The sequence below is a fragment of the Lissotriton helveticus genome, chromosome 9 (assembly GCF_964261635.1).
Source record: "Lissotriton helveticus chromosome 9, aLisHel1.1, whole genome shotgun sequence".
Lineage (NCBI taxonomy): Eukaryota > Metazoa > Chordata > Amphibia > Caudata > Salamandridae > Lissotriton > Lissotriton helveticus.
In genome coordinates, this window is record NC_136070.1 from 110,127,892 (window position 1) to 110,153,905 (window position 26,014).

At 48.0% G+C, this 26,014-nt stretch overlaps 1 protein-coding gene across 8 annotated transcripts in view; it reads right to left on the reverse strand.

Moving 5' to 3' along the window:
* Positions 1-26,014, reverse strand: part of LOC144780983 (uncharacterized) — a 1,867,627-nt gene that overhangs the window by 314,198 nt on the left and 1,527,415 nt on the right. For all 8 annotated transcript variants that reach the window (XM_078659579.1, XM_078659581.1, XM_078659578.1 and 5 more), the window contains one exon: positions 23,699-23,839. In XM_078659579.1, coding sequence (XP_078515705.1) covers positions 23,699-23,839 — 141 coding nt within the window. The remainder of the gene's footprint in view (positions 1-23,698; positions 23,840-26,014) is intronic.

Sequence of the window (26,014 nt, forward strand, 5' to 3'; positions counted from 1 at the left end):
AGGAATCAAGGGTATGGGAGGAAACGCATAAAGGAGTTGTGAGCTCCAACTCCACTGAAACACGTTCCCCAACGCTCCCCAACTCGGAAACTGGAGACTGCAGAATGACGGGCAGTGCGCATTCTCGAGAGTGGCAAATAGATCCACCAAGGAGTTCCCCATGTCTGGAAGATGTGTTGAACTACCTCCGGATGAAGTCTCCACCTGTGGTCGGCGGAGAACTGTCGACTGAGACTGTCCGCATGTACATTCAGCACCCCGGCCAGATGATTTGCCATCAAGGTGCCAATTCACAGCACCACAATAGGGAAGAGGGATAGAAATTGCCTGCAGTTGAGGTAATATGTATGCCTTCACTAAACACTGTTCTTTAGCCCTAAAGGAAAAACTTGCAAGCAAATAGCATTCAAATAATACAAGCCAGAGCAATGCTTTAACTTGCTGAAGCACCCAAGTACACTAAGAGTAGAACCAACAAGTCACTATACACCAGCCTTCAACTGGCATAACCATCTGTCTCTAAAAGAACACTGAAGAAGGAAGCCATGCAACTTGCATACTGAACTGCTTCGAAGAAGCATGTGACAGATCTGGTTCCATACAGGATGTCATCTCTCTTAATAATAGCCTTTTGAGAAGAAAGCTCATCCTCAGAGGCCAGGGAACAAAGGGACTACCCTTAGTAATTAAAATCAATGCACAAAAAAAGAAAAGAAAATGGTACTGAAGTTATAGCCTCTGCTCCTCACCGGAGTACATGTGGTAGAACTGAAACCGAAACTGGACATATCCAACTTCCTAATAAGGCTACTCCTTGACCAACAAAAGCATAGGGACAAGCAAAGTAACACTGTGACAGAAAATATAGGACTACAGCACTGTAGTTCTCCTCCTTCCATGGAAGCGTCTTAACGCTGCTCCTGCCTGATCACCAAAATGGCGGGCACCTTCAGAGGGTATATCGTCCAAAGCTGGCTGGACAGCTTCTGAAAAGCCTGAAGATGCCAACCAAGCCTGACACCTTAGCGCCACTGCAGGTGCCGGGGAACATCGTTTACAACGCGGTGAAAACACTGTGATGCCTTTACAACGATGCCATTACAATGCAAGTCGTTACTACGACTTGCGCTGGATGGCGCTGTTGTATAAGGAATATTGCAATTTTTTATTCCAACACGTTCCCTACTGTTACGTGGACTGGTGTTGGAATATAAAATTATAATATTCCACAATCCACGCCCTACAACGCAAGTCATTGTAACGACTTGCGTTGTAATGGCAGCGTTGTCATGTACCGCGATCTAAAAGATCGCGTTGTACTGACATACATCCGCAGAAGCCATGGCCTGACACACAGACTCTGTCATGTCCGTGCCACACCTTATGGTAAGCATAGCAGCCTGCTGATCATCTCTAATCAAGTTGTCTACCTCAGCACAGAGGTTATCTGGAAGAGATGGGAGAATGTTCTGTAAAGAATCCCAGAAGCACAGGAAAATCAACCCAGCACACAATACGTGTTGGTGCCTCTCAATGCTGAGCTGGCTGAAGCAAATATATATGCTTACCACAAGCATCACGACCCGTAGAATCCTCACCCAACAGAGTCTTAGGAGTAGAATCTACACCCTGAGAAGACGTTGCAGCCTGTGTCACTAGGTCATGCGTGAAAGGATGTCTATGCAAACAAAGTGGGTCCCACTGGCTCAACTCCCGTCTGTCTCTGGCAAAGGATTTCGAACAAAGTATCTGTAGACCTCTGCACCGTGGGCAGTGACAAGTCTAAAACTGCAACTACTTTGCTCAGCATGTCTGCAAAGGAGGAACTTGCCTCTGTGGCAAGACTACGGGGAGAAAGCAGCCCAGAAGCTGTTGAAGAATCAAACCCACTAGCCTCTCCTCTATCTGAAACACATTGGTGTCAGAAATGGGCTGAAGGAGTCCTGCTGCAGTCGACACAGATGGACCTCCCAAAGCCTCTTCCTGAAACCAAACTGTACAATCCCCTCAGGTTGCATAGCTGACTCGGCATCCAACGCCGTATGACACCGACATCAATGTCGGAGTCGGTTGGTCAAAGACCGGCATCATAGTCAAAGATCCCAAAGGATTGTGAGCCTGCGACTAAGCAACATCATGCAACGTCGATCCTCTGACTTCGATGGTCCAACTATCACAGAGAACACATCCTCCAATGGCACCCCACTCACTTCCTTGGGGCCTAGAGGTGCTCCAGAGGGAGATGGGTTCGCAAAGATGAAGTGTAAGCAATCATAATATTCCCACATCTGAGCCATCGACACCCCGGCTCCTGGAAACACGAGGAAATGTGTGCTGAGTCGCGTACAGCTACCTCAGTCGTCAAGCAGGAAGATCCATGGGAGACAGAGTCCCCACGTGGTGAAGTCCAAGAATGCTGCAACTTCAGCTGCCCCTTACCTTTCGACTTCCATTGAGAATGACATCCTGCAGACCATCATTGGCTCCTAGATCGACCCGCAAATGCCTTCCTGGGGACGCTGAAGACTGAGGCTGAGAAGCCTGCGAGGTTTGTGATACACGCCCCGCCATCAACTCCAAACGCCGCTCATTAGGTTTAAGCTTCTGACAGGAACCACAATCCTACGAGTCATTGTGCTCACCTAAGCACCACATACAAATTGTATGCAGGTCTGTCACCAACATTTGCCGGCTACAAGACCCATAAGGCTTGAAACCTGTAGACATTAGGCAAAGGCACACTGTTCCACCGACACCAGGTGTCGAAGTAGTTCAAGAAAAAATGACCAGAGGAACCGCTTCACCTGATCCGCGTTAAGGCATGGATAAAAAGAAACTGACGTCCGCATGCCGGATTGGACCTATATGGCTCTACTGCCGTCATGAGCAGAGGCAACGTCATCGTGGAGCCGTACGACGGCGTCCCCTTGCATGCAGAGGTACTGCTGAAAAATTTCTGGATACAGACTGGTGCCTGTGGAGAATAAAAAAATTAAGGAAGTTGTGGCTAGCTGTCTCTATCAGAAATACACAGTTGGAGCTTGGTATCTTTTGGCCCTAATTTCACTGAAATCATTAAAATTGCAACTCTCCAGATCTACTGATTGGGTTTTGCCATTTTGATCTTGTTTTTATTTTTAAACAATTACTCATTTCTAATCTAGTGGAACCTTTTATGGTGTGCTTTCACTGTGTTACTGTTTGGAGTGTTGCAAAAATACTTTGCACATTGCCTACAAATTAAAAGCCAGACTGCGTTGTGCAAAGTTACTAGAGTGTTGATCACAGGTTGAGTTTGGGTTTGCTTGTAACTTCACCCTGAAAATTAGGGGTGTGCAGAGTTCACGGAGTTGCACTACGCGGAATTCCACTGAGTTGCAAATAAACTCTGTGGAATTCCGTGGAGTTCTGCTCTGCCCTAACCCAGATAAAGAATGATATCCCCAAAGCACATAAGGAGAGCATTGACTGCCATATATTGACGGAGCTGATTGAAGTACGCAGAGACGGCTCACTCTGAATGAAGTACATAGACTTAGCTCTCATTCAAATACTTTAGATTGGGCCATGACAGTAGTACATTACTTTGACTGAATTATAGATACTCTTTAAGGGCCAGATGTACGACCCTTACAATTTGCGAGTCACAAATTGCGTTGCTTTGCGACTAGCAATTTGCAACTTACAAAATGTAATTTACAACAGTGTCTCATACACTGTTAGCGATTCCTAATGGGGTGGCAAATTGCCTGCCTCAATAATATTTATGAGACAAGTGCTATTTGAGACCCCTTAGGAATGGCTAACACTCCCAGGGATGGTGGCCTGCTGGGATAAGCATACCACCATGTCTGTGACTGCTTTTTCAATAAAGAATTTTTTTTTAAATGCAGCCAGTTTTCCTTAAAGTAACACGGGATGCATTAAAAAAATGAAAAATTAAATGTTTCTGTTTCTTTTTTTAAGAGTAGGCAGTGGTCCACTGCATGCTCTTAAAAAATATTTTCTCACACACTCACAAAGGGGAAGTGATTCTCGGGGGACCCCTCCCCATTTACGGGTGGCTTACCACCTACCACCTACATGAAGTACTATAAGTGTTTTAGGGAGGGACGCCCTTGGCAAGCCCCGTCCTAATAGTGAGCCACAAACCCTATTTTGCGAGTCGGTAAAAGGTTACAGACTTGCAAAATAGAGTTTGTGCATGGGGCAGACTAATTGTGCGGTTGCACACGGCACGAATTCTCATTTGCGACTGCAAAATATGGCTGTACATCTGGCCTGTAATTATGTACTTCATTGACTTGGCTGTGAAAAAAGCACACTGTTGGGGCTTTGATCCCACAGTATAACTGAACGTCCTGTATCCCTGACTGAAGAGCGTCACCAAATATCCTGCAGCCCTGACCCTGCACCATTACTAAACCTCCAGATTTAGTTTAGTCTAAGGTATGCAAATATGTTATAAGGAGTGCCTTTGCTGGGTTGTGCAGCACTCTGCAGGGTAACAGTTAAATGCATTCGTAATTTCATTTTTAAACGCACATAATGCATAACATTAATAATTTCCTCTAATTGTGATTCTTATGTGTCTGTCCATCTTTTTTTAATTTTAAGCTTTTTTCAAACATACAAAAGACACGCATTCAGCGCGTCAACAAACCCCCAGGTGACAGCATAATATAGACATTATTTTTCTTGTGTAAGACACATCAAAATACAAAAATGCGATGCAGTGTTGCCAATCACTTCATATTTCGAGACGAAATCAGCTACCCCAATTTTAGGATTCGTGGACATGGTTAGGCATGGACATTAGGTATGTTGCGAGAGGAGCCCAGAAGTCCTTGGGCCTGACGATGTAGGCAGTTCCTCGGCATGGCACAACAACCGATCTTTGCAAAAGATCACACCCTTCAACCAATCTTTAAATTTAGGTACGTTTTTGCAGTCCCAGTTTTGCGCCATCTTTCTTTTGGCTAATAACAATGCTATCAGAACTAAGCATCTATTCTCCGGTTTTAACTGCTTTACAAGCCCCAGTAGACACAGCTGCGGTGTACCGCCCACCTCCTCCAGCATCATTTCAGTCAGTGCATGTGTGACCGAAGCCTAGAACCCATGAACTCTGTCGCACAGACACAGGTCATGTGGATGAAGTCTGCCTCCTACGCATGGCATCTTTTACATCTGGCCGACTACCTCAGCCCATATCTCTGTAACCGTGTGGGGGTATAATACAGTTGTTGCACATATTTGAAGTGTATTAGGCGCAAATTGCAATTAGCAGTCAGCCTTTGTATCACAGAACAACTGAAGCCCCAGTCCTCACTGTTAGAAGCGGCTGTCTCTAGTTGGCAGAGGTATACACTTCTGACAAATAGGGACACATCTTTTCTAGTCAGGGCAAGGGGATCACACACTTAGATAACCCCTGCTCACCCCCTTGGTAGCTTGGCAAAGCAGACAGGCTTATCTCAGAGGCAGTGTGTTAAGCATTTATGACCACATACAGTAATAAAGTGAATACACTACAAATGGACACGACACAGTAGTATTATAAAAATAAGGATTTTTATATAAGGCTTAGCACAAGACCAAATAACGACAAAAAATATACCACAATCTTAATAAATACTCTTGGAAGGAAAAATAATAGTTCAAGCGTAGTTTCTTCTTAGCACACAGTCTTTAGTATCAAAAGCAACTCTTCTTCTTTAAAACACAGTTCTTGGCAACAATGTAACCCACACGGGAGTCACACGATGTCGAGGCAAAGTTAATCCAAAGGTTCGGCGTCGACAGCGAGGAGCGCTACGTCGAGCCCGGAGTCGCACAGACCCCCACAACACAGTACCTTGGAAAAGTGAAGCACTCGATGATCAGCGGCGTCGAGATGTCCGGCGTCGCGTCTTCGGCATCGATCGGGCCTCGGAGTCGGGGCGATCTGCAGCGGCGTCGACCGAAGTCAGGCAGGAGCAGCGCTCACGAGATGAAGCAGGATACGGCGTCGTCGTCGATGTCGATGTTGCAAGAGTGAGCAGCGCTCACGGCGTCGAGAGGGCTCGATGTCGATGCGATCAGCAGCGGCGTCGACACAGGGTCACTTGGAGCTGGAGCCGAACTCGCTACTCACTGGCGTCGCTACTGGCGTCGATCGGGCCCGGCGGCCGGCGTCGAAGGTGCGGGACACTGGAGCCGTTACTCACGATGTCGAGCTGGATTCGGCGGCGTCCGTCGGCGTCGAGATTGCTGGATTCTTCAGAGGTGCTGGATTTTCAGGTTCCAGCAACAAGCACTTTTAGCAAATAGATGACATCCTTTGGCCCTGTGACTTCAACAGGAGGCTGGCACTTCTTCCAGCCCTTGGAGATTTTCTTAGCAAGCTTGAGAGTACACACTCAGTTCCTCTCTCCTGGTTCCTTGGCAAAAATAAAGAAGCAACTGCAGGATTCCCCCAACAAACAGCACTCTGGCAGAAGGGGTAGGCAGTCCTTGGATCAGCAGGCTTCTTGTCCTTGGTTCAGGTTTCCTTGTCAGAAGTGATCTAAATTCTTGGTTCAGGGGTCCTTCTCTTATACCCCTTTTTGGCTTTGATCCCTTTGTCCATGCAGGGGAATTTCCCCCCATCTTGGGTTTGTTGTGGGTGTTGCCAGGCCGAAGCACCTGGCCTATTCACTGTGCAGGGCAGAGTCTTCAGCCGCCCAGCAGGAGCGGAGCCAGCATTGTCACTGGCAGGGGCAGGGCCATCAGTTGCCCGGCAGGAGGTGGGCCAGGAAAGTCCCAGGCAGGCACAGAGTCATCAGTCGCCTGGCAGGGGGGCGGAGCCAGCATTGTATCAGGCAGGGCAGGCTATCAGGAGCTACTCTTCCCCTACTCTCAATGTAAATGCCCCACTCACCCCACACTGACTCATTCAGACCTCTGGAGCCACCCAGCTCCTGTCACACGCACACCAGAACCAGCAGAGACCGGTAGACAGTTAGACAAGAAAATAGCTACTTTCTAAAAGTGCTATTTTCGAACACAGAGTCCAAAAACCATCCACACAAAAGGATGCGTTATTAAACCCTGAGTTCAGGGATACCAAACTTGACATTGCACCATGCTCCCCGAGCCCGCTAGGATTATAGCATTAATAATCCTGGCAGCCCATCCTAACTTATGGAGAGCAGGTTACCTTACAATAGTGAAAAACGAATATGGCTGTAATTCACTATTAGGACATGCCAACCTTGTCAGGCTTGTCCTACCTTATGCTTACAATGCACCCTGCCCTTGGGCCTACCATAGGGGTGACTAACATGAAGTTAAGGGAAGGTTTAGGGACTGGCAAGTAGGTGTACTTGCGCAGTCCTCGTGACAGTCAGACTGCACGTGGTCTAGCAATGGTAGACCTTCAGACATACTTTTACTAGGCCGCTCTTGTGGGTGGCACAACACGTGCTGCAAGCCCACGAGCAGCATTTGTATTTACAAGCCCTGGCACTCCTGGTGCACGCTACTAGGGACTGATAGTAAACCAAATAAGCCAAACATGGAATTCAATCAATACAGCAATTTCACATAGGGAGCACTTGCACTGTGGCACTGATCAGCAGTGGCACAGTGCCCAAAGCAATATACCAGCAAAAACTTCGTAACAGAGGAGGCAAACAGAAAAAATGGAGGAGAGACTCATGCCAATGATGCCAGGTCTAACACGTGTCCCCTCCAGCTGAAATGTGGGGAGAACTACCCTTACCCTAGGGAGTCCTCATCACTAAGGCGGAAAAATCTGGACAGACCATCAGCATTGGCGTGATCTGTGCCAGGGCGGTGTTCCACCGTGAAGTCCATCCCCTGTAGAGAAATGGACCACCTCAACAGCTTTGGGTTCTCACCCCTCATCTGCATCAACCATCTGAGGGGCCTGTGGTCTGTCTGAACCCGGAAGTGAGTCCCAAACAGGTAGGGTCTTAGCTTCTTCAGCGCCCAGACCACAGCAAATGCTTCTCTCTCTATCGCACTCCACCTCTGTTCCCTGGGAAGTAACCTCCTACTGATGAAGGCTACAGGTAAGTCTCGGCCCTCTTCATTCACCTGAGCTAGAACAGCCCCCACGCCATGCTCTGAAGCGTCCGTCTGGACAACAAATTCTTTAGAAAAGTCGGGTGCCTGGAGTATGGGTGCTGTGCACATTGCAGTTTTCAGGGTGTCAAAGGCCGTCTGACAGGCGTCAGTCCAGATCACAAGTCGTGGCTGCTTCCTGGAAGTCAGCGAAGTCAAGGGGTGCACAATGTTACCATAATCCTTGACGAACCTCCTGTAATAACCCGTGAGACCCAAGAAGGCTCTCACCTGAGTCTGGGTTTTGGGCGGTGCCCATGCCAGGATGGTATCAATCTTGGGTTGCAGGGGGGCCACCTTGCCGCTCCCTACTTGGTGCCCCAAGTACACCACTGAACCCTGCCCAATCTGGCACTTACTGGCTTTGATTGTGAGGCCTGCTCTGCGCAGGGCCAACAACACTTCCTGGAGGTGGTGCAAGTGTTCCTCCCAGCTGGCGCTGAACACTGCGATGTCGTCCAGGTAGGCGGCACTGAAATCCTCCAGTCCAGCCAAGACCTGGTTGACCAACCTCTGGAAGGTGGCAGGGGCATTCTTCATCCCAAAGGGCATAACCCGGAATTGGTAGTGCCCATCTGGTGTGGAGAATGCTGACCTCTCTTTTGCCCCATCAGTCAAGGCGATCTGCCAGTACCCAGATGTTAGATCAAACGTACTAAGGTACCGGGCAGCCCCTAACCGATCTATGAGCTCATCAGCTCTGGGGATGGGGTGCGCGTCAGTCTTGGTGACTGAATTGAGTCCTCGGTAATCCACACAGAACCGAAGTTCCGGTGAAGCACCAGGCGCTGCAGCCTTTGGGACCAAGACCACTGGGCTGGCCCAAGGACTGCTAGAGGACTCAACCACCCCTAAGGCAAACATTTTGGAGACCTCCTCCTTGATGTATGCTCTGACCTTGTCAGTCACTCTGTAAGCCTTGTGCTTCACAGGAGTGCTGTCCCCGGTGTCCACATCATGGACACACCACTGCGTGACACCAGGAATCAAGGAGAACAGATCAGGGAATTGTCCCAACAGTTGGCGACAATCCTGCTGCTGCTCAGGGGTCAGTGTGTCAGAGAGGACAACACCATCCACTGACCCATCTTGCTCTTTTGCATACAGGAGGTCAGGAAAAGGCTCACTCTCCTCCTCCATTCCAGCATCTGTAGCTAGGAGCATGCCCACTTCGGACCTTTCTAAGTGGGGCTTTAAACGGTTGACATGCAGGACCCGCAAGGGGTTCCTGGGAGACTTCAAGTCCACCATGTAGGTGACATCGCTCTTTTTCTCCACAACCTCAAATGGTCCAGTCCACCTGTCCTTGAGCGCACAAGGTTCCACAGGGGACATGACCCAAACTTTCTGTCCAGGCTGAAGCTCTACCAGAGTGGCCTTCTGGTCGTACCACCGCTTCATCTCCTCCTGGCTGGCCTCCAGATTTGCCTGAGCAAGATCTCTGAAGCGCCTGGTCTGGTTCCTAAAGGCCAGCATGTAACTGTATACATCCTGGGGAGGTTTCCTGGGAGATTGCTCCCAGCCTTCTTTGACCAGACTCAAAGGTCCTCTTACCGGGTGTCCATACAAAAGCTCAAAGGGGCTGAACCCTAGAGACTTCTGCGGCACCTCACGGTAAGCAAACAACAGGCATGGCAAGAGGACGTCCCATTTACGCCTCATTGGTTCTTCAAGACCCATAATCATGCCTTTAAGGGTACGGTTGAATCTCTCAACCAACCCATTACCTTGAGGGTGGTAAGGAGTGGTGAACTTGTAGGTTACCCCACACTCCTTCCACAGAGACTTCATATAGTTGGAAATGAAGTTGGTGCCCCGGTCTGACACCACCTCTCTGGGGAACCCCATTCGGGAGAAAACACCCATCAGTCCCCGTCCCACCACGGGGCCGTCACTGTTCTGAGAGGGATGGCTTCCGGGTACCGTGTGGCATGGTCCACCAAGACCAGGATGAACCTGTTGCCCAGGGCTGTCTTGGGGTCCAGGGGCCCAACAATGTCAATCCCCACCCGGTCAAAGGGGGTACTGACAACGGGAAAAGGTTGGAGGGGAGCCTTCTGCTTCCGCCTGCTTTTTCCACTTGCCTGGCAAGTTTGACAGGTCTTGCAATGGATATCTGTATCCCTTCTCATCTGAGGCCAATTAAAATGGGTGACAAGCCTGTCATAGGTCTTGTCCTGCCCCAGATGTCCAGCTAACGGAACGTCATGAGCCAAACCCAGTAGAAAGGCTCTGAAGCGCTGGGGTACCACCAGCACACGGGCTGACCCAGGCTCAGCAGCCTTAGGCTCGCTATACAGGAGGTCGTTCTCCCAGTAAACAAAATGTGACCCTGACTGATCACCTGAGGTTTGGGCTGAGGCCTGCTGCCTCATACCCACAAGAGAAGGGCACACTTTCTGTTCTGCACAGAATTCCTCCCTGGAGGGACCACCATCCTGCTGCCAGTGGGTCAGCTCGGGTAGGTCTCCCAGTTCAGCAACTTGTTCACCTGTGGGTTCCAGGGCATACCCCTCAAGGTTTGCCTCCTCCTGAACCACGGGAACTATGGGGGACGGTTTCCCGCGCCCCCTGCCTCTTCTCTTCACAGCTGGGTCCTGGGCCATACTTTCAGGCTCCAGAACACCATCAACACCCTTACTTGCTGTCATCGATCGAGTGGTTGCACACACCCACTCTGGCACACCCAACATTTTCAAATGTGTCTCCCTCTCCACCTTAGCCCAAGGGGAGTCTTCTAAATCATTGCCCAGGAGACAATCAACAGGCATGGCGGGCCTTACAGCAACTTGAAGAGTACCTGAAACTCCCCCCCATTCAAAGGAAACTTGAGCTACCTCACACTCTCTCTGGGAGTTGTCAGCAGCTATCACAGGGTAGAATGCGTGGGGAACCACCTGCTCTCTGGACACCAAGTGACACTTGACAGCTGTCACACTCGCTCCGGTGTCTCTGAGAGCTTCCACTCTATGGCCATAAATGGTCACCCACTGCCTATATTTCTTAGTGTTACTAGGCAGAGGGGGTGAAGGGACCAATTCCATGTCTCCTAGAGAGACCAGGGACATCTCTGCGGGACCCTCCCCACCATGGGCAACCATCTCCTCCCCTCCCAGGGCTACACTCGCCAACTGACGGGGGGCGGCACGTGGTGGTGCACTAGAGTTCTTCAAGGGACACTGGGGATCATAAAACCGGTGTCCCACCTGCTTACAAGCGAAGCAGGTCATTGGGCCCCTACGAACAGGTTTACCTGTCGGGGCCTCTGATTTCTTATCTGGGGGAGGCTGGGAACCCTTCCCTTGGTTCCCTTGGGGATTACTTTGGGGCCCTTTCTGGAACTCCTTCTGTTTACCCTTGTCCCCCCCACTCTTCTGCTGGGGACCCTGCCCACCTTTGGCTGAGTCTCCCACTGGACCCTTGTGGACCCTGGTACTGACCCAGTGGTCCGCCTCCTCAGCAAGTTTTCTAGGGTTAGATATCTTGCTATCAATAAGGTGCTGGCGCAGCTCTGGAAAACAGTTATAGACAAGTGCTCCCAAGCAAACAAATCATAAAGAGCATCATAACTTTCCACTTTTCTGCCCTTTACCCAACCATCCATGGCTCTGCAAAATATGACACATATTCTACCCACGTGGTACCAGGCAACTTCTTACATTCTCTAAAGGCCTGTCTGTACTTTTCTGGGGTTAGGCCATACCTTAACATTAAAGCATCTTTCATATGAGTATAAGACATCCTATCCTCAACAGGCATGTCTAACAGGGTATCTCTTCCCTCATTCACAAAGCGACCCCACAACCCCGCTCCCCAATCCTTCTCAGGGACCCGGTGGGCCAACAATGCTAACTCATATGCTTTAAACCATTGACCAATATCCTCATTCTTCTGAAAATATTTGATCACATCTTTAGGAAAATAAAACCTACTTTCTGCAGGCACAGATGGGATGCTGCCACCAGAGGGATTCAATTCTAACTCTTTAGCTTTGAGCTCCAACTCCCTCAACCTGGTATCACGCTCCAAAGCTAACTTCTCTCTTTCAAACTCTAACCTTTTGATCTCCATATCAGCTTCTCTCCTGCCTCTTGCATTCTCTAGCTCCAACTGCCCATTTATCTTAAGTTTTGCCATTTCCATGTTGTATGCTCGCTCCTTCGCCCTTTCTTCTCTTTCTTCAGGAGAAAGACCTTTGGAGGAAACACTGCTGCCAGGAGGGGATGTGGGCCCATTCACTGGCACCTCCTCCTCCCCTTCCCCTGTCGGTACCACCACCGGATCAGAGGAATCTCTGGCCTCTAACCAGGCCTGCAATGCTGTGAGATAATCTGGCCTCCTTGAAATGCCTGTGGTAGGAACTTGCAACTGCTTGCAAAAGGATTTCAGCTTCTTTAACGGATAGTCGTTCATCTTACTCCTATCAAATTCCTCCACAACAACAACAGGGGTAGTGACTCCGGTATCACTCATGGTCAAACTGGCAGTTTCAAAAATCAAGCTTCAGGAAAGCGGAGAACAAAAAAATAGGATATCCAACCAAGTAGATTGTGAATGCGCTATGGTCTGCTTTCACTATGTAGCGCACACTAATCACTGCACATGGGTCATAAATGCAAAGTTCAAATCCTCACCGCTGACCCACCAATGTTAGAAGCGGCTGTCTCTAGTTGGCAGAGGTATACACTTCTGACAAATAGGGACACACCTTTTCTAGTCAGGGCAAGGGGATCACACACTTAGATAACCCCTGCTCACCCCCTTGGTAGCTTGGCAAAGCAGACAGGCTTATCTCAGAGGCAGTGCGTTAAGCATTTATGACCACATACAGTAATAAAGTGAATACACTACAAATGGACACGACACACCAGTATTATAAAAATAAGGATTTTTATATAAGGCTTAGCACAAGACCAAATAACGACAAAAAATATACCACAATCTTAATAAATACTCTTGGAAGGAAAAATAATAGTTCAAGCGTAGTTTCTTCTTAGCACACAGTCTTTAGTATCAAAAGCAACTCTTCTTCTTTAAAACACAGTTCTTGGCAACAATGTAACCCACACGGGAGTCACACGACGTCGAGGCAAAGTTAATCCAAAGGTTCGGCGTCGACCACGAGGAGCGCTACGTCGAGCCCGGAGTCGCACAGACCCCCACAACACAGTACCTTGGAAAAGTGAAGCACTCGATGATCAGCGGCGTCGAGATGTCCGGCGTCGCATCTTCGGCGTCGATCGGGCCTCGGAGTCGGGGCGATCTGCAGCGGCGTCGACCGAAGTCAGGCAGGAGCAGCGCTCACGAGATGAAGCAGGATATGGCGTCGTCGTCGATGTCGATGTTGCAAGAGTGAGCAGCGCTCACGGCGTCGAGAGGGCTCGATGTCGATGCGATCAGCAGCGGCGTCGACACAGGGTCACTTGGAGCTGGAGCCGAACTCGCTACTCACTGGCGTCGCTACTGGCGTCGATCGGGCCCGGCGGCCGGCGTCGAAGGTGCGGGACACTGGAGCCTTTACTCACGATGTCGAGCTGGATTCGGCGGCGTCCGTCGGCGTCGAGATTGCTGGATTCTTCAGAGGTGCTGGATTTTCAGGTTCCAGCAACAAGCACTTTTAGCAAATAGATGAAGTCCTTTGGCCCTGTGACTTCAACAGGAGGCTGGCACTTCTTCCAGCCCTTGGAGATTTTCTTAGCAAGCTTGAGAGTACACACTCAGTTCCTCTCTCCTGGTTCCTTGGCAAAAATAAAGAAGCAACTGCAGGATTCCCCCAACAAACAGCACTCTGGCAGAAGGGGTAGGCAGTCCTTGGATCAGCAGGCTTCTTGTCCTTGGTTCAGGTTTCCTTGTCAGAAGTGATCTAAATTCTTGGTTCAGGGGTCCTTCTCTTATACCCCTTTTTGGCTTTGATCCCTTTGTCAATGCAGGGGAATTTCCCCCCATCTTGGGTTTGTTGTGGGTGTTGCCAGGCCGAAGCACCTGGCCTATTCACTGTGCAGGGCAGAGTCTTCAGCCGCCCAGCAGGAGCGGAGCCAGCATTGTCACTGGCAGGGGCAGGGCCATCAGTTGCCCGGCAGGAGGTGGGCCAGGAAAGTCGCAGGCAGGCACAGAGTCATCAGTCGCCTGGCAGGGGGGCGGAGCCAGCATTGCATCAGGCAGGGCAGGCTATCAGGAGCTACTCTTCCCCTACTCTCAATGTAAATGCCCCACTCACCCCACACTGACTCATTCAGACCTCTGGAGCCACCCAGCTCCTGTCACACGCACACCAGAACCAGCAGAGACCGGTAGACAGTTAGACAAGAAAATAGCTACTTTCTAAAAGTGCTATTTTCAAACACAGAGTCCAAAAACCATCCACACAAAAGGATGCGTTATTAAACCCTGAGTTCAGGGATACCAAACTTGACATTGCACCATGCTCCCCGAGCCCGCTAGGATTATAGCATTAATAATCCTGGCAGCCCATCCTAACTTATGGAGAGCAGGTTACCTTACAATAGTGAAAAACGAATATGGCTGTAATTCACTATTAGGACATGCCAACCTTGTCAGGCTTGTCCTACCTTATGCTTACAATGCACCCTGCCCTTGGGCCTACCATAGGGGTGACTAACATGAAGTTAAGGGAAGGTTTAGGGACTGGCAAGTAGGTGTACTTGCGCAGTCCTCGTGACAGTCAGACTGCACGTGGTCTAGCAATGGTAGACTTTCAGACATACTTTTACTAGGCCGCTCTTGTGGGTGGCACAACACGTGCTGCAAGCCCACGAGCAGCATTTGTATTTACAAGCCCTGGCACTCCTGGTGCACGCTACTAGGGACTGATAGTAAACCAAATAAGCCAAACATGGAATTCAATCAATACAGCAATTTCACATAGGGAGCACTTGCACTGTGGCACTGATCAGCAATGGCACAGTGCCCAAAGCAATATACCAGCAAAAACATCGTAACAGAGGAGGCAAAATGAAAAAATGGAGGAGAGACTCATGCCAATGATGCCAGGTCTAACACTCACCTTTAAGCGTGATCCCCAGTGAAATATACCACCGCCCCCCCTTGCTTTACTGGATTTAGATGTTGTTTCTGCTTGCATAGCGTTATATACTCGAGTGACTAATTTTGATTGCAGTGGGCTCAGCTGGATAGGGTCTACAGGTCTATCATTAAAGGTTCTAAGTGCTTCCCATAACGGCGTAACCTGTAATACGTAAAAACCGACATTGGCGAACTGGGATGGCGGTCATGTATGGCAGGAAATCAGAACAGTCCCTACTATTGCCTATAAGACAAGGATACAATTATCCGCAACTATACTACCATAGCTCAAGAGATCTTTGCATTTATATCCACTCCAGACATTAATACATAATAAGCCAACAATAAAATCAGAGTTATACACAATTTATTTTAAAATATACAAAGACAAATGTCAAATACAGTACCACAGTGCAAAATGTCTGGAGTGGATATAAATGCAAAGATCTCTTGAGCTATGGTAGTATAGTTGCGGATAATTGTATCCTTGTCTTATAGGCAATAGTAGGGACTGTTCTGATTTCCTGTTTCTTCCCTCTCCTCGTCCCGTCATTGGATATGTGAGGAGACCTCCCTTTCTATTTTTTTCAGGTCATGTATGGCAGCCATCGAGACAAAGGTGCCTTCCAGGTATGCATCACCCATTGTAACTATACCCATTCCCGCCAGTGTCTCCAAAGCTCATTTATCCTGCGGTACAGAAATGCTGGGGTGATACGCTAATGGGAGAGCCGGAGCATATATAGGGGATCTGCCCGCCCGTCTCGCCATTGCACGCCATGCCTGTGCAGTACAATCAGCTGTACACATTTCCTTAGGGGGTAGTTCGTGTGAGCGATTGACAGCAGAGCCACTAGTTGATCCGGAAACACATCATATGTCACCACCACTGTGTGCGGAATAAAATGGTGAGGGTAAAACCAACAGTGTGAAAACTGTGCCTGTGCACATAAATAATACACATATAGGTCTGGAGCCGCAATGCCACCCTGCGAGTAAGGACTTGTGATACTTTCTCTGCTGCACCTGGATTTCTTACCTGCCCAGATCAAATGGATTAGTACTGAACGCAGCCTGGTGAAAAAAGACCCAGATAGCTTAATAGGTACATTAGTGAAAATATACAGAAACCTAGGGAGTATAACCATCTTTATCACTGCAATTCTATCAGCTAGAGACAACGGCAATTTAATCCACCTATTCAACTGCTCTTCAGCCAAGACCAATGCTCTGCCAAAGTTTTATCTCAGCACTATCTCTGGATCATTGTATACCCACACCCCTAGGTATTTGACAGGTTCCTCCGTCCACTGCAGCGGTACTCCAGCATGAACTGTCTCGTACTAGTGGTTAACGGAAAAACAGCAGACTTTCCCCAGTTAATTCAAAGCCCCAACAACTTTCATATTTAATATATTTACGGATCAGCAAGTGTAGTTCCTTCCCTGTGTTTCGTACGTGTAACGCCGTATCATCCACACACATGGAGATTATGAGCGGCCGCTGCCTGAATTGTAATGCGGTGGCCGCGTGCTTCTGTCGCACAATGCAGGACAATGGCTGTATCATAATAGCAAATAGGAGCGGGGACACTGTGCAGCCCAGCCTAGTTCTTTTATGTATTTTTATAAGTCAAGAATGAGAGCAATTAATCCGCACCCTTGCCACAGGAGATGTACAGGACCTCTATCCATTGTATGAAAGCAAAAGGCAATCCCATCCCTCTCAGCGTGTCAAATATCTACCCCAATATAATAGAATCGAATGCCTTAGCTGCGTCTAACAACACCGCCACAGCTTTAATGCCTGGGTTCAATTGATGCAACACTGCAAACACTGTTCTTAAATTATGTGATGTGGACCGTGAGTAGACAAATCCTGATTGGTCGGAGAGAACCAATGCTGGTGACAGCAGTCTTAGTTTGTTGACAAGGATTTTAGAGATTGTTTTTGTATCAATGTTCAATAAAGAGAGCGGGCAATACGACTGATCATTTATTCGCTTTAAGCAACATGACAAGTAACGCACCCCTAAGTGTGGGCAGTAGAATTCGACTCTCATAGACCTCACAATACATGTTTACTAGATGTGGGGCTTGTAGATCAACATACTCTTTGTAAAATTCTCCCGGCAACCCATCCATTCCAGTTGCCTTGCTGGATGGTAGCGTCCGTAGTGCCTCTTTCACATCTTCCTTCGTGAGAGGTTGCATCACGTACTCCCTTTGCCCAACCGAGAGCCACACCAGCGCAATCTTTTCGAAAAAGGCAAAGGTCTCAGCTCTTTCAGCTTCCTCCCCGGAGCCATATAATTTGGCATTATACTCTCCGAAGCATTCCACTATGTCGGGTGTGTTGTGGCATTTGGTGCTGTCTGGACCTTTCATCTCTGCAACATATTCCTGTGTCCTCTGATGTTTCAGTTTTGCTGCTAATGTACGGCCTGGGCGACCACCATCACCATACGCCCTTTCCGTCCAACGCCTAGAGATATGTTTAATCTCTTGATCTGCCGTTTCATTATATTCTGACACCAGGTCCCTAATTGCAGCCAGCTTGTCAGTGTTCAATGTGTTTGCATGCTCTTTTTCAAAGCGGGTCAATTCTCCCTCAATGTGCCTCATATGGGAACATAATGATTTTAGAACACCTGCCTGTAGCCCTGATAGTAACTTTGAACGCCTCCCAAAGTGTACCAGCTCCTTCTACAGTGCCCTCATTCTAGCGCAAAAAGAGTTGAATGGCCTGGCGCACCACCTCATTAAATACCGGATCTAGAAGAGATGAAGGCTGCAGGCGCCACTGAAACGGTTGACAATGTCTAGTAGGTATATCGATGTCCAGCACCACAGGAGAATGATCCGAGAGTGTTCGTGGCATGTGCTTGACACCCTTAACCAAAGAAGCTATTGATTCAAACATAAGCCAGTAGTCCAGCCTGGACCATGATTTATGAACTGCCGACAGGAACGTTCCCTCATGGGTGTTGGGGTGTCTATCTGTCCAAATGTGCCTCAATTTAAATGAATGCATATTGTCATGTATTACTTGTGCTGCTCGTTTCCCTTGCCATGATGTATTTGCACTCCTATCCATCACAGGATCCAGATAAGTAATCAGATCCCCCCACCCCCCCCATATCACCAGGTCCGGTTGCATTTGAAATAACTTATTTTTAAGGCATTGATAAAAATCGGGATCATCAATGTTGGGACCATAGGTTGTGATGATCGTAAGCACCGTCCCCACCAGATTCCCTTGTATAAGTGTAAAGTGGCCTAGATGATCCGAGTCAGTCGCTTTCAGTTTAAATGGTGTTTAAATGGTGTTTGTTCCCCTTTTAACCAGGATCATGACCCCCCTGGCCTAGTTAGAATATGAAGCTGCCGCTTTTACCAGTGCCCATCTTCCCCCTACTCTGCGTTTGCCCAATCGTGTCAGAAGTATCTCCTGTAATAATGCCAGCTGCACCTGTTGTCTGTCAAGGTACTCTAGAACCTGTCTCATCTCTTTGGGATTGTTCAATCCCCTCACATTCCATGTCAGTAGCCTGATGTCACTCTCCATTGAACAAATTCCCCTTGCATCGCATCTTGCGCTTGTCTAGGCTCAGATATTTAGTATCCTGCCCCCAAATAATACCCTGCTGTGTATGTTGTGTGACGCGTTGTGACTTAAATAACAAAATCCCCACCCACTTCAGCTTCCCATTCATGCCAAAAACAATTCCTGAACATATATTCAGAAAACTTAACAACCATTGCGGGGAATAAACACTCAGGTGCGTCTAGGTACCCATTTCCCACCTGCAGAGCAGGCGTGGCCAGGCACAATTTACATATACCCTGCGTGCATCTCCATTGTTTCACAGTTGTGCAGACATCATACACAAAAGAGTTATTCCCCCACCCTTAAAATGAGTTACTCTCCAGTATGTACTGAAATTGAATACAAGTTCTAAGCTTGCAGTGAAACAATACAATAACAGACTCCTTCGTGCATTTTCCATCACCACTTCATCATAACTGGCCAGAGCCAGTGCTGCCAGACCTGCGGTTATTGTCATTTGTCCATACATCTGTAGAGGATATACACCCCACACTGTCCCTCAGCCACCCAACATATACATGATATCGAGACATTTTATGTGGCTGGATAAACTTACAATCTGGAGAGTCAGCCATCCGTCTCAAGATGTGAGTTACCCTGATCACAGTCCACTATGTGCTGTGCCTCTTATAGCGCCTAAAGAGATTGGCCAAACTTATATAAGAAATCTCCTACCAAATCCAGAGAGAGTGTACAAATCCCAAAGCACAGATATCATTCCACTGTGTCTTATCTCTCAGATTGAGTTGGCTAAGGGTTCCTCTTAGCCGCTTTCCTTCCGGCCTGCACTTGTTTCACAAATTCTTGCGCTGCTCTCGGAGTCTGGAATATTTGTACCTTTCCCTTGACCGCAATCCTCAAATGGGTGGGATACAGCATTGCATACGGGATCTCTGGCTCGTATAGTTTCTTTTTAATCTCCACTTCCTCGCAGACCTTGCACACATTAATGTTGTACAACCCAGCTCCGATATTCAAGCTGGACACCCAATGAAGCCCGTTGCCCATGCAAAGTCACCCTGACCTTACTTGGGAATTCTCTGGGCTCCACGATGCACTTCAGTACTGCAACCGGCTGTGCCCACCTACACCGGTCAGCCACTACAGCACACGATTGACACAGCCTCCGCACACAGCGTAGAGATAGCCCAAGGCAGCGGTCTACAATACTTCCCGCTCCCTCGTATTTACTGCATCTCAAAGTGTAAGAGAATCAGGCCGCCGCTAGGCCGATTGATGTCTTGGCTATCCACCCACAGCGTCCGTGCCCGCTGAGCCTTGCTTACGTAGCAGCCACAAGCTCACTCTGCAACTGGAACAAGCTATCGTGCCACCGCAGTCCACCTGATTGCGTGCGTCTTGCCTCGAAGCTCTCTGCTCCAGTCACAATGTCTCGGCCAATCCTCCTACAAGCCGAGGCGAGTGAACTCTAGTTTCCGCACCACTCGCCTCCTCCGTCACAGCGATCACAGGCCTAATCGCGACGCCATCTTGTGTGCGGTAGGCCGCAACTTTGTTCACTCTGTCCCACAAAACAGGTCTTACAAAAGGTATATATCACCTTCTTACCCCACTGGGGTAATTCTTTTTGAAGTCCACTATCAGTCTTGCGTCTGTCAATCTTTGAAGAGGAGTCTTGCCCTTGGTCTGATACAAGAAAAGTCATGCGTATCTTCCTAAGGACAGCGTTCTTTAACAATAGCTGACAACTCTGAAGCAACTACTGTGCTCAGAGAACTTTCTTCCACCATGAGACAACGCCCAGAATACAGGTCAACTACTGCACCCTGAGAGGACATCAAGCTCCCTAAAAAAAACGTGTGCACCTGAGCCAGTCCCATATGCTTTTTGAAGTGGTCCCATGCAACCCAAGAAAACACGTGGATTCAAGAAAACATATGAGATTACAGCGTGCTGAGAAGACCTCTTCCATCAACTTAAAGGGCCGAGCGAAGGAGGTGGCAGCTCACAAGGAAACAAAGTCCCATAAGAAGGGGAGAGGCTAAGTGCGGCAACTGAGGATTTTAGACCAGAGGCACTTGGGGTTGGGAAGATATTGAAACTCACCTTCTAAAAGAGTGAGTTATTCCTCTCCAGCGTCGGTCTGGTCTCTGGGACCTGGGTTGTAGCGCTGCTGCTTCTACACGTTTCCGCCCGAAGCACCCAGTCAGCAGCAACGCAAATTCTTTACATAGGAGGCAAGTCCGATGTAGCACGCTGCGAGAGGGTACGTTTGAGATCAGAAAATCCTTCAGTTGTGGTGCCGAGCGTGCTGACAGTAGGATTGTTATAGGCGCTGTTTGTATGGTGTTTTGGCAGCCTGTCGATGGTTTCAGTTAAGTATTTAGACCAGTGGTTCCCAATCACTGTGCGTGGTGTGCGGCGCCCCTGGCTAGTTTTGATGGCGCACCAGGGTGCCGCGATGCACAGATTGGGGACCACTGCACTACACTACAAATCCATGACCCAGAGACTCCACGTGTACCTTGAAACAAGAAAACACCTGAGATTACAGCGTGCTGAGAAGACCTCTTCCATCAACACTACTCCATGTGATTGAGACCCTCTTCTCCTCAAGCGACCCAATGCAGCCTGAAACAACGCCATGTACTTGAGACAACCACTTGCATTTAGAGAAGACTCACCTAAAATAAAGCCATACACTAACCCTGGCCGTAGTTTGCATAGTAGCGCTACGCGTAGCTACGCGAAGTGCACTTTGCACTACGCAAGCTACGCAAACTGCGACCTGTGGTAGCAAAATGCTGTTCGCACTGATTGCACAGTGCCGGATGCTTGTCCACACTGTGCGATGATTGCAAACGCCATCTTGCACAGTGCAAGCGGTCATTTTCTGCTGCTCAAGTAGATTGGTACTTGAGCGGTAGCTTTCTCAATGCGGACTGGTAGTTTCTCATTGCGAGCGGTCGCGAGCATACACAACCACACACAATGAGAAACCTGACCTCCCACGCTGAGAATCTCTCCAGGAGGTTTATTATCCACGCTCGCGATTGGCAACTTGATGTTGCTGATCACGAACGAGGATAAAGTCTCGCCGGGATGTTGATTTTGTTCACTCGCGGTCACCAACTTGACGTTGAGGATCGCAAGCAAGAAAAAAATACCTGCTACGCTACCCGTTTTTGCACTGTGCTATGTGCAATTCATGTAGTGCGTAGTAGCGCAAACTACACACGCTCCACCAGCATAGTGTAGTACTATGCCCAGGCTTACACGCTGTGGCATCGAGATGATGGCATACACCCCCAGATTACCCTATGCAGCCAGAGCCACTCTGATCCACCCAGTTCACTGGGCGCAGATAAAACTAATGGCAGCCTTCAGTTGTCAGCACTGTAATCTGGCGCTAATTGTGCAAGTATACCAGATATGACTATATATTTTTTTTCAAAAGTATCCCAGGTGTCCACAATGACAGTTTAAGAAAAGGGTAGGGCTTGTCCCAAAGGTACAGGGCCCCATTACAAGGTTGGGTTAACAGTGAGGTCTCCCTGCTGCAGTCGGCCTCTTGAGGGTAGGTGGCAGTCTGTTTTAATACACACAGGAAGAAAGAACCCCGCACCTTGGTGGCAGGCTTCGAAGAGTCCGCTTCTTGTTCACGAGTAGTGGGTATGAAAAAACAATAAAGTGTTATACAAAACATGTGACATTAAAGAAATGTCTCTAATTAGGAACTACGGGTTCGATCATTCCTGGACGTTGGATCTGTTCCTCAGTTCCGAGCAACAGACGATAAAGAGCATACAGCCCCAGTGGGCAAACACTGAATGCAAAGTGACCCAGTATCCCCGCATAGTCAAATCTAATAGATGGCTCAAAAATGGACGTGTGTTGAACGTCTAGGAATGATCGTACCCGTAGTTGGGGTGCAATTCCGAGGTGTTGAAATGACTGAGCCTCCAGTATGCCTGATTATTTCCGGTAGTGCATGGTGGTCCTTGTAGTTCTCCTCAGTGGGGAGTGAATATTAAAATACAGGGTGCGAATCCAGTACACACTTGTAAATATTGTATATAGTGTCAATACTGTTACCTAATTACAGACAATTGTATCTATGCCTATGTTTGAAAATACGGCAGATGAAGGCGATGCGCCTCAAATGTATTGAATAACAAGACAATGATGTAAATAGTATGTCTTTACTCTTTATTTCTTGAATGTCACATGTTTCGTATAAAACGTTATTGTTTTTTCATACCAACTACTCATGAACAAGAAGCGGATGCTTCGAAACGCGTAGGATGACTTCCTGTGAATAAATATCACCCTTAGAAATTTATGGGCCAAGGCTTGTTGTCTTTGTGAGCTCGAGACAGCATCTTTTTAATGTGGATTTAGTAGGGTTGGCGACCCTGCCATGGCCCGCCATTGCAAGCACACGGGTTCTTCGCTGCATTTGCTGTTGGATATATATATATATATAAGGGAGATACACAGCTTACATACGCTATTCAGGTACATCATAATGGGAATAACTCACACTCTTAGTGCATTATTACCTATTCTAGAGTTCATAGAGACATATATGGCATAAGTTAGTGCCCTATTGATAATCATTGGGTGCCCAGTTTGTATCTGGGAGGCTGCGCATGTTTTTTGTGATCAGGAATACAATAGTTACATATAAACTGCTTTGGCCATGTGCATGGTATTGTTCCTCTTTCATAAAATATTGCATAATTTACCAAGCACCTCTATTCAAGTTTTTACTTCACATGTGGTGATCATTCTCTACAAGTTATCATAGGTAGGGTACATGAAACAAAATGTGAGCATTATTACACTTGGTTTGATCAGTAGTCGAATCTGAAAGACCTGAATACGTCTTATTTTTTATGCTGGCCATTTGTTCATCTTGAATAGCTATGGATTAACACTGACAAATTATTTCATACATCTAATAAAACCGTACCTCAATGTACTTAGAAATTAATGTGGTTGGTGATGGATGTGGTATCTTGATGTCCCCCGAGTTAAGAGGATCATTTGATGCAGTAGAGCCACAGGTTATCTTCTTTAAGGCACTCTCGCTTTGCTGGTCCTCTGTGGGCGGCTGTAGAAAGAGAGGGATGCTTGAATCATTACATTTCAATTACTGGCTTTTTTGGGAATATGGAATTATCCTATTTTTGATGTATGCAATCTAATGTAGAAATCTTTAAGCAACAAAGCAAAAGCGCACTGTTCAAAGATGGGGTTTACAAAACAGAGCTGGATCTTCATAAAGGGAACATAGAGAGGAAATGAAAATGAGAGGGGTGAGGTTTGCACTTTGCAGTAAGAACTGAACAGCAAAATGACTAGAGCAAAGGGGCATACTAGCTGAGAGGGGATGGGCATCTCTTAAAGTAATAGTAGGTTACTGTGTGATCACAATGCAATAACATCTTGAAAATGTTCAAAGAGTACCGTTGCTTCACATACATCCGTAATTTAACACACAATACCCCTGCCACACACATCACCACTGCCACACCTCAACACCACTGCCACAAACACCACCACTATTCCACGCACCACCACTGCCACATACACACTCCCACTGCCACAAACACACCACCACTGCCACACACACACCACCACCTCTCCCACACATATCAGAACTGCCACACACACCACCACCACAAACCACCACTGTCACACATATACCACCACACACACCAGAACGGAGACAAACTACCACTGCGAAACACACATCACCACTGCCACATACATCATGACAACCCCTTTCTACAGCACGACTACGAAACTCGGAAGCACTGACCCCAACAGCAGCAATGCCCCAAAAAGCACTGCTGCCACAAACACATGCAGCATTTGTTTTCCTTGTTGTTAGAAATTGTGTTGTTGGTTGACTGGGATGTGAGGCTTGGTCAAGCAGCAACCACAATCCTAGTCAGGGTAAGGCACAAGCAAGCCCCAAATTAACCTGTGCTCAACCTCCTGGTAGCTTGGCACAGAGCAGTCAGACTTAATTTAGAGGCAATGTGTGAAGTATTTGCTCAACACTTCAAACTGTTAAACAGTGAAAACAGCACAAAATAGATCCCACAACAGGTTAGAAAAAAGAGCTTTATTTAATAACTTAAATAGGATAAAAAAGACAAAAATCCAATCATTAAAACCGGAGTTATGAAATTTCAAAGGATAAACTGCAATATGGCTCCTAAAAGCATAAAGCACCAACCATAGCTATCTGGTCGCGCTGGACCAGGTCAAAGTCAAGCCGACTGCAGTGGAGTCTGGGCCGAATTCAGAGCCAGATTAGTCCCACTGAAGTTTTACCTTCTCAAATTTTGTGCCAAGGTCCAGTTCACATTAGAGTGGGTCATAAGGAGCAAAGAGAGCGTTGCGGGAGGCAGTCATTGTGATGTGAAGAGCAGGGCAGGCCTCACAGGTGAGGGAGCTTTGCATTGGCAGGCCCCTGTGGGCTGCCAATGCTGCTATGTGATGAGACGGGCTTGCAGTGGCAAGTGCTGATATTTTTTTGTGAGCAGTGGAGTTCTGGGTCCAAGGGGCCTGTTTGCAATTACAAAGAGCCCAAAAGCTTGATTTCAAGAGCTCGAGAACCACACCAAGTTTCATGACCTGAGAAGCACTACTTGTCGGTCAGAAACTCACTGAAGACGGGCCCAGGAGCTGTTGGGGAGCTTTTAATGTCGCTGAGGATCAGATCAGGAGGCCCGCAGACTAGCCCGTTGAGTCATTCTGGCGTCTTGGGTTCAAGATGGAGTTACCAGTCCAATTCTTCTTTCCCAGGCAAGACTGCAACAGACAGCAGGTCAGCATAGCAGGGTGGTAGTTCCTTTAGAACAACGGTCCAGCATAGTGGTAGTCCTCGTAGCAGCTCAGGAGTCCTTCTTCCTAGCAGAGAATCCACAGGACCAGAAGTGTACTGAAGGGGAGAGAAGTGTCTGTGATTCGAGAGGCATGCCTTTGAAGTGCACAGATGCCCTGCCTTCCCGGACCTGGCTCGAGATTAACCACAGAGGATATGCAGGCCTTTGTGTGGAGGCAGGACACTGCCTATTCAGGTGAAAGTGAAGATTGGCCCAGCTACTCCCTCCCATCCTGCCAGTAATGGCCCAACCAGTCCCACCTAAGCTCCCATTCGGTGTTGCTGTCAAGGAGGAATACCCAAAGCCCAACTGCCAACTACATCCAGTCATGTGACCAGAGACAGCCTGCAGACATCAATTGGCTAAGGCAATAAAAAAGCCAACTTTCC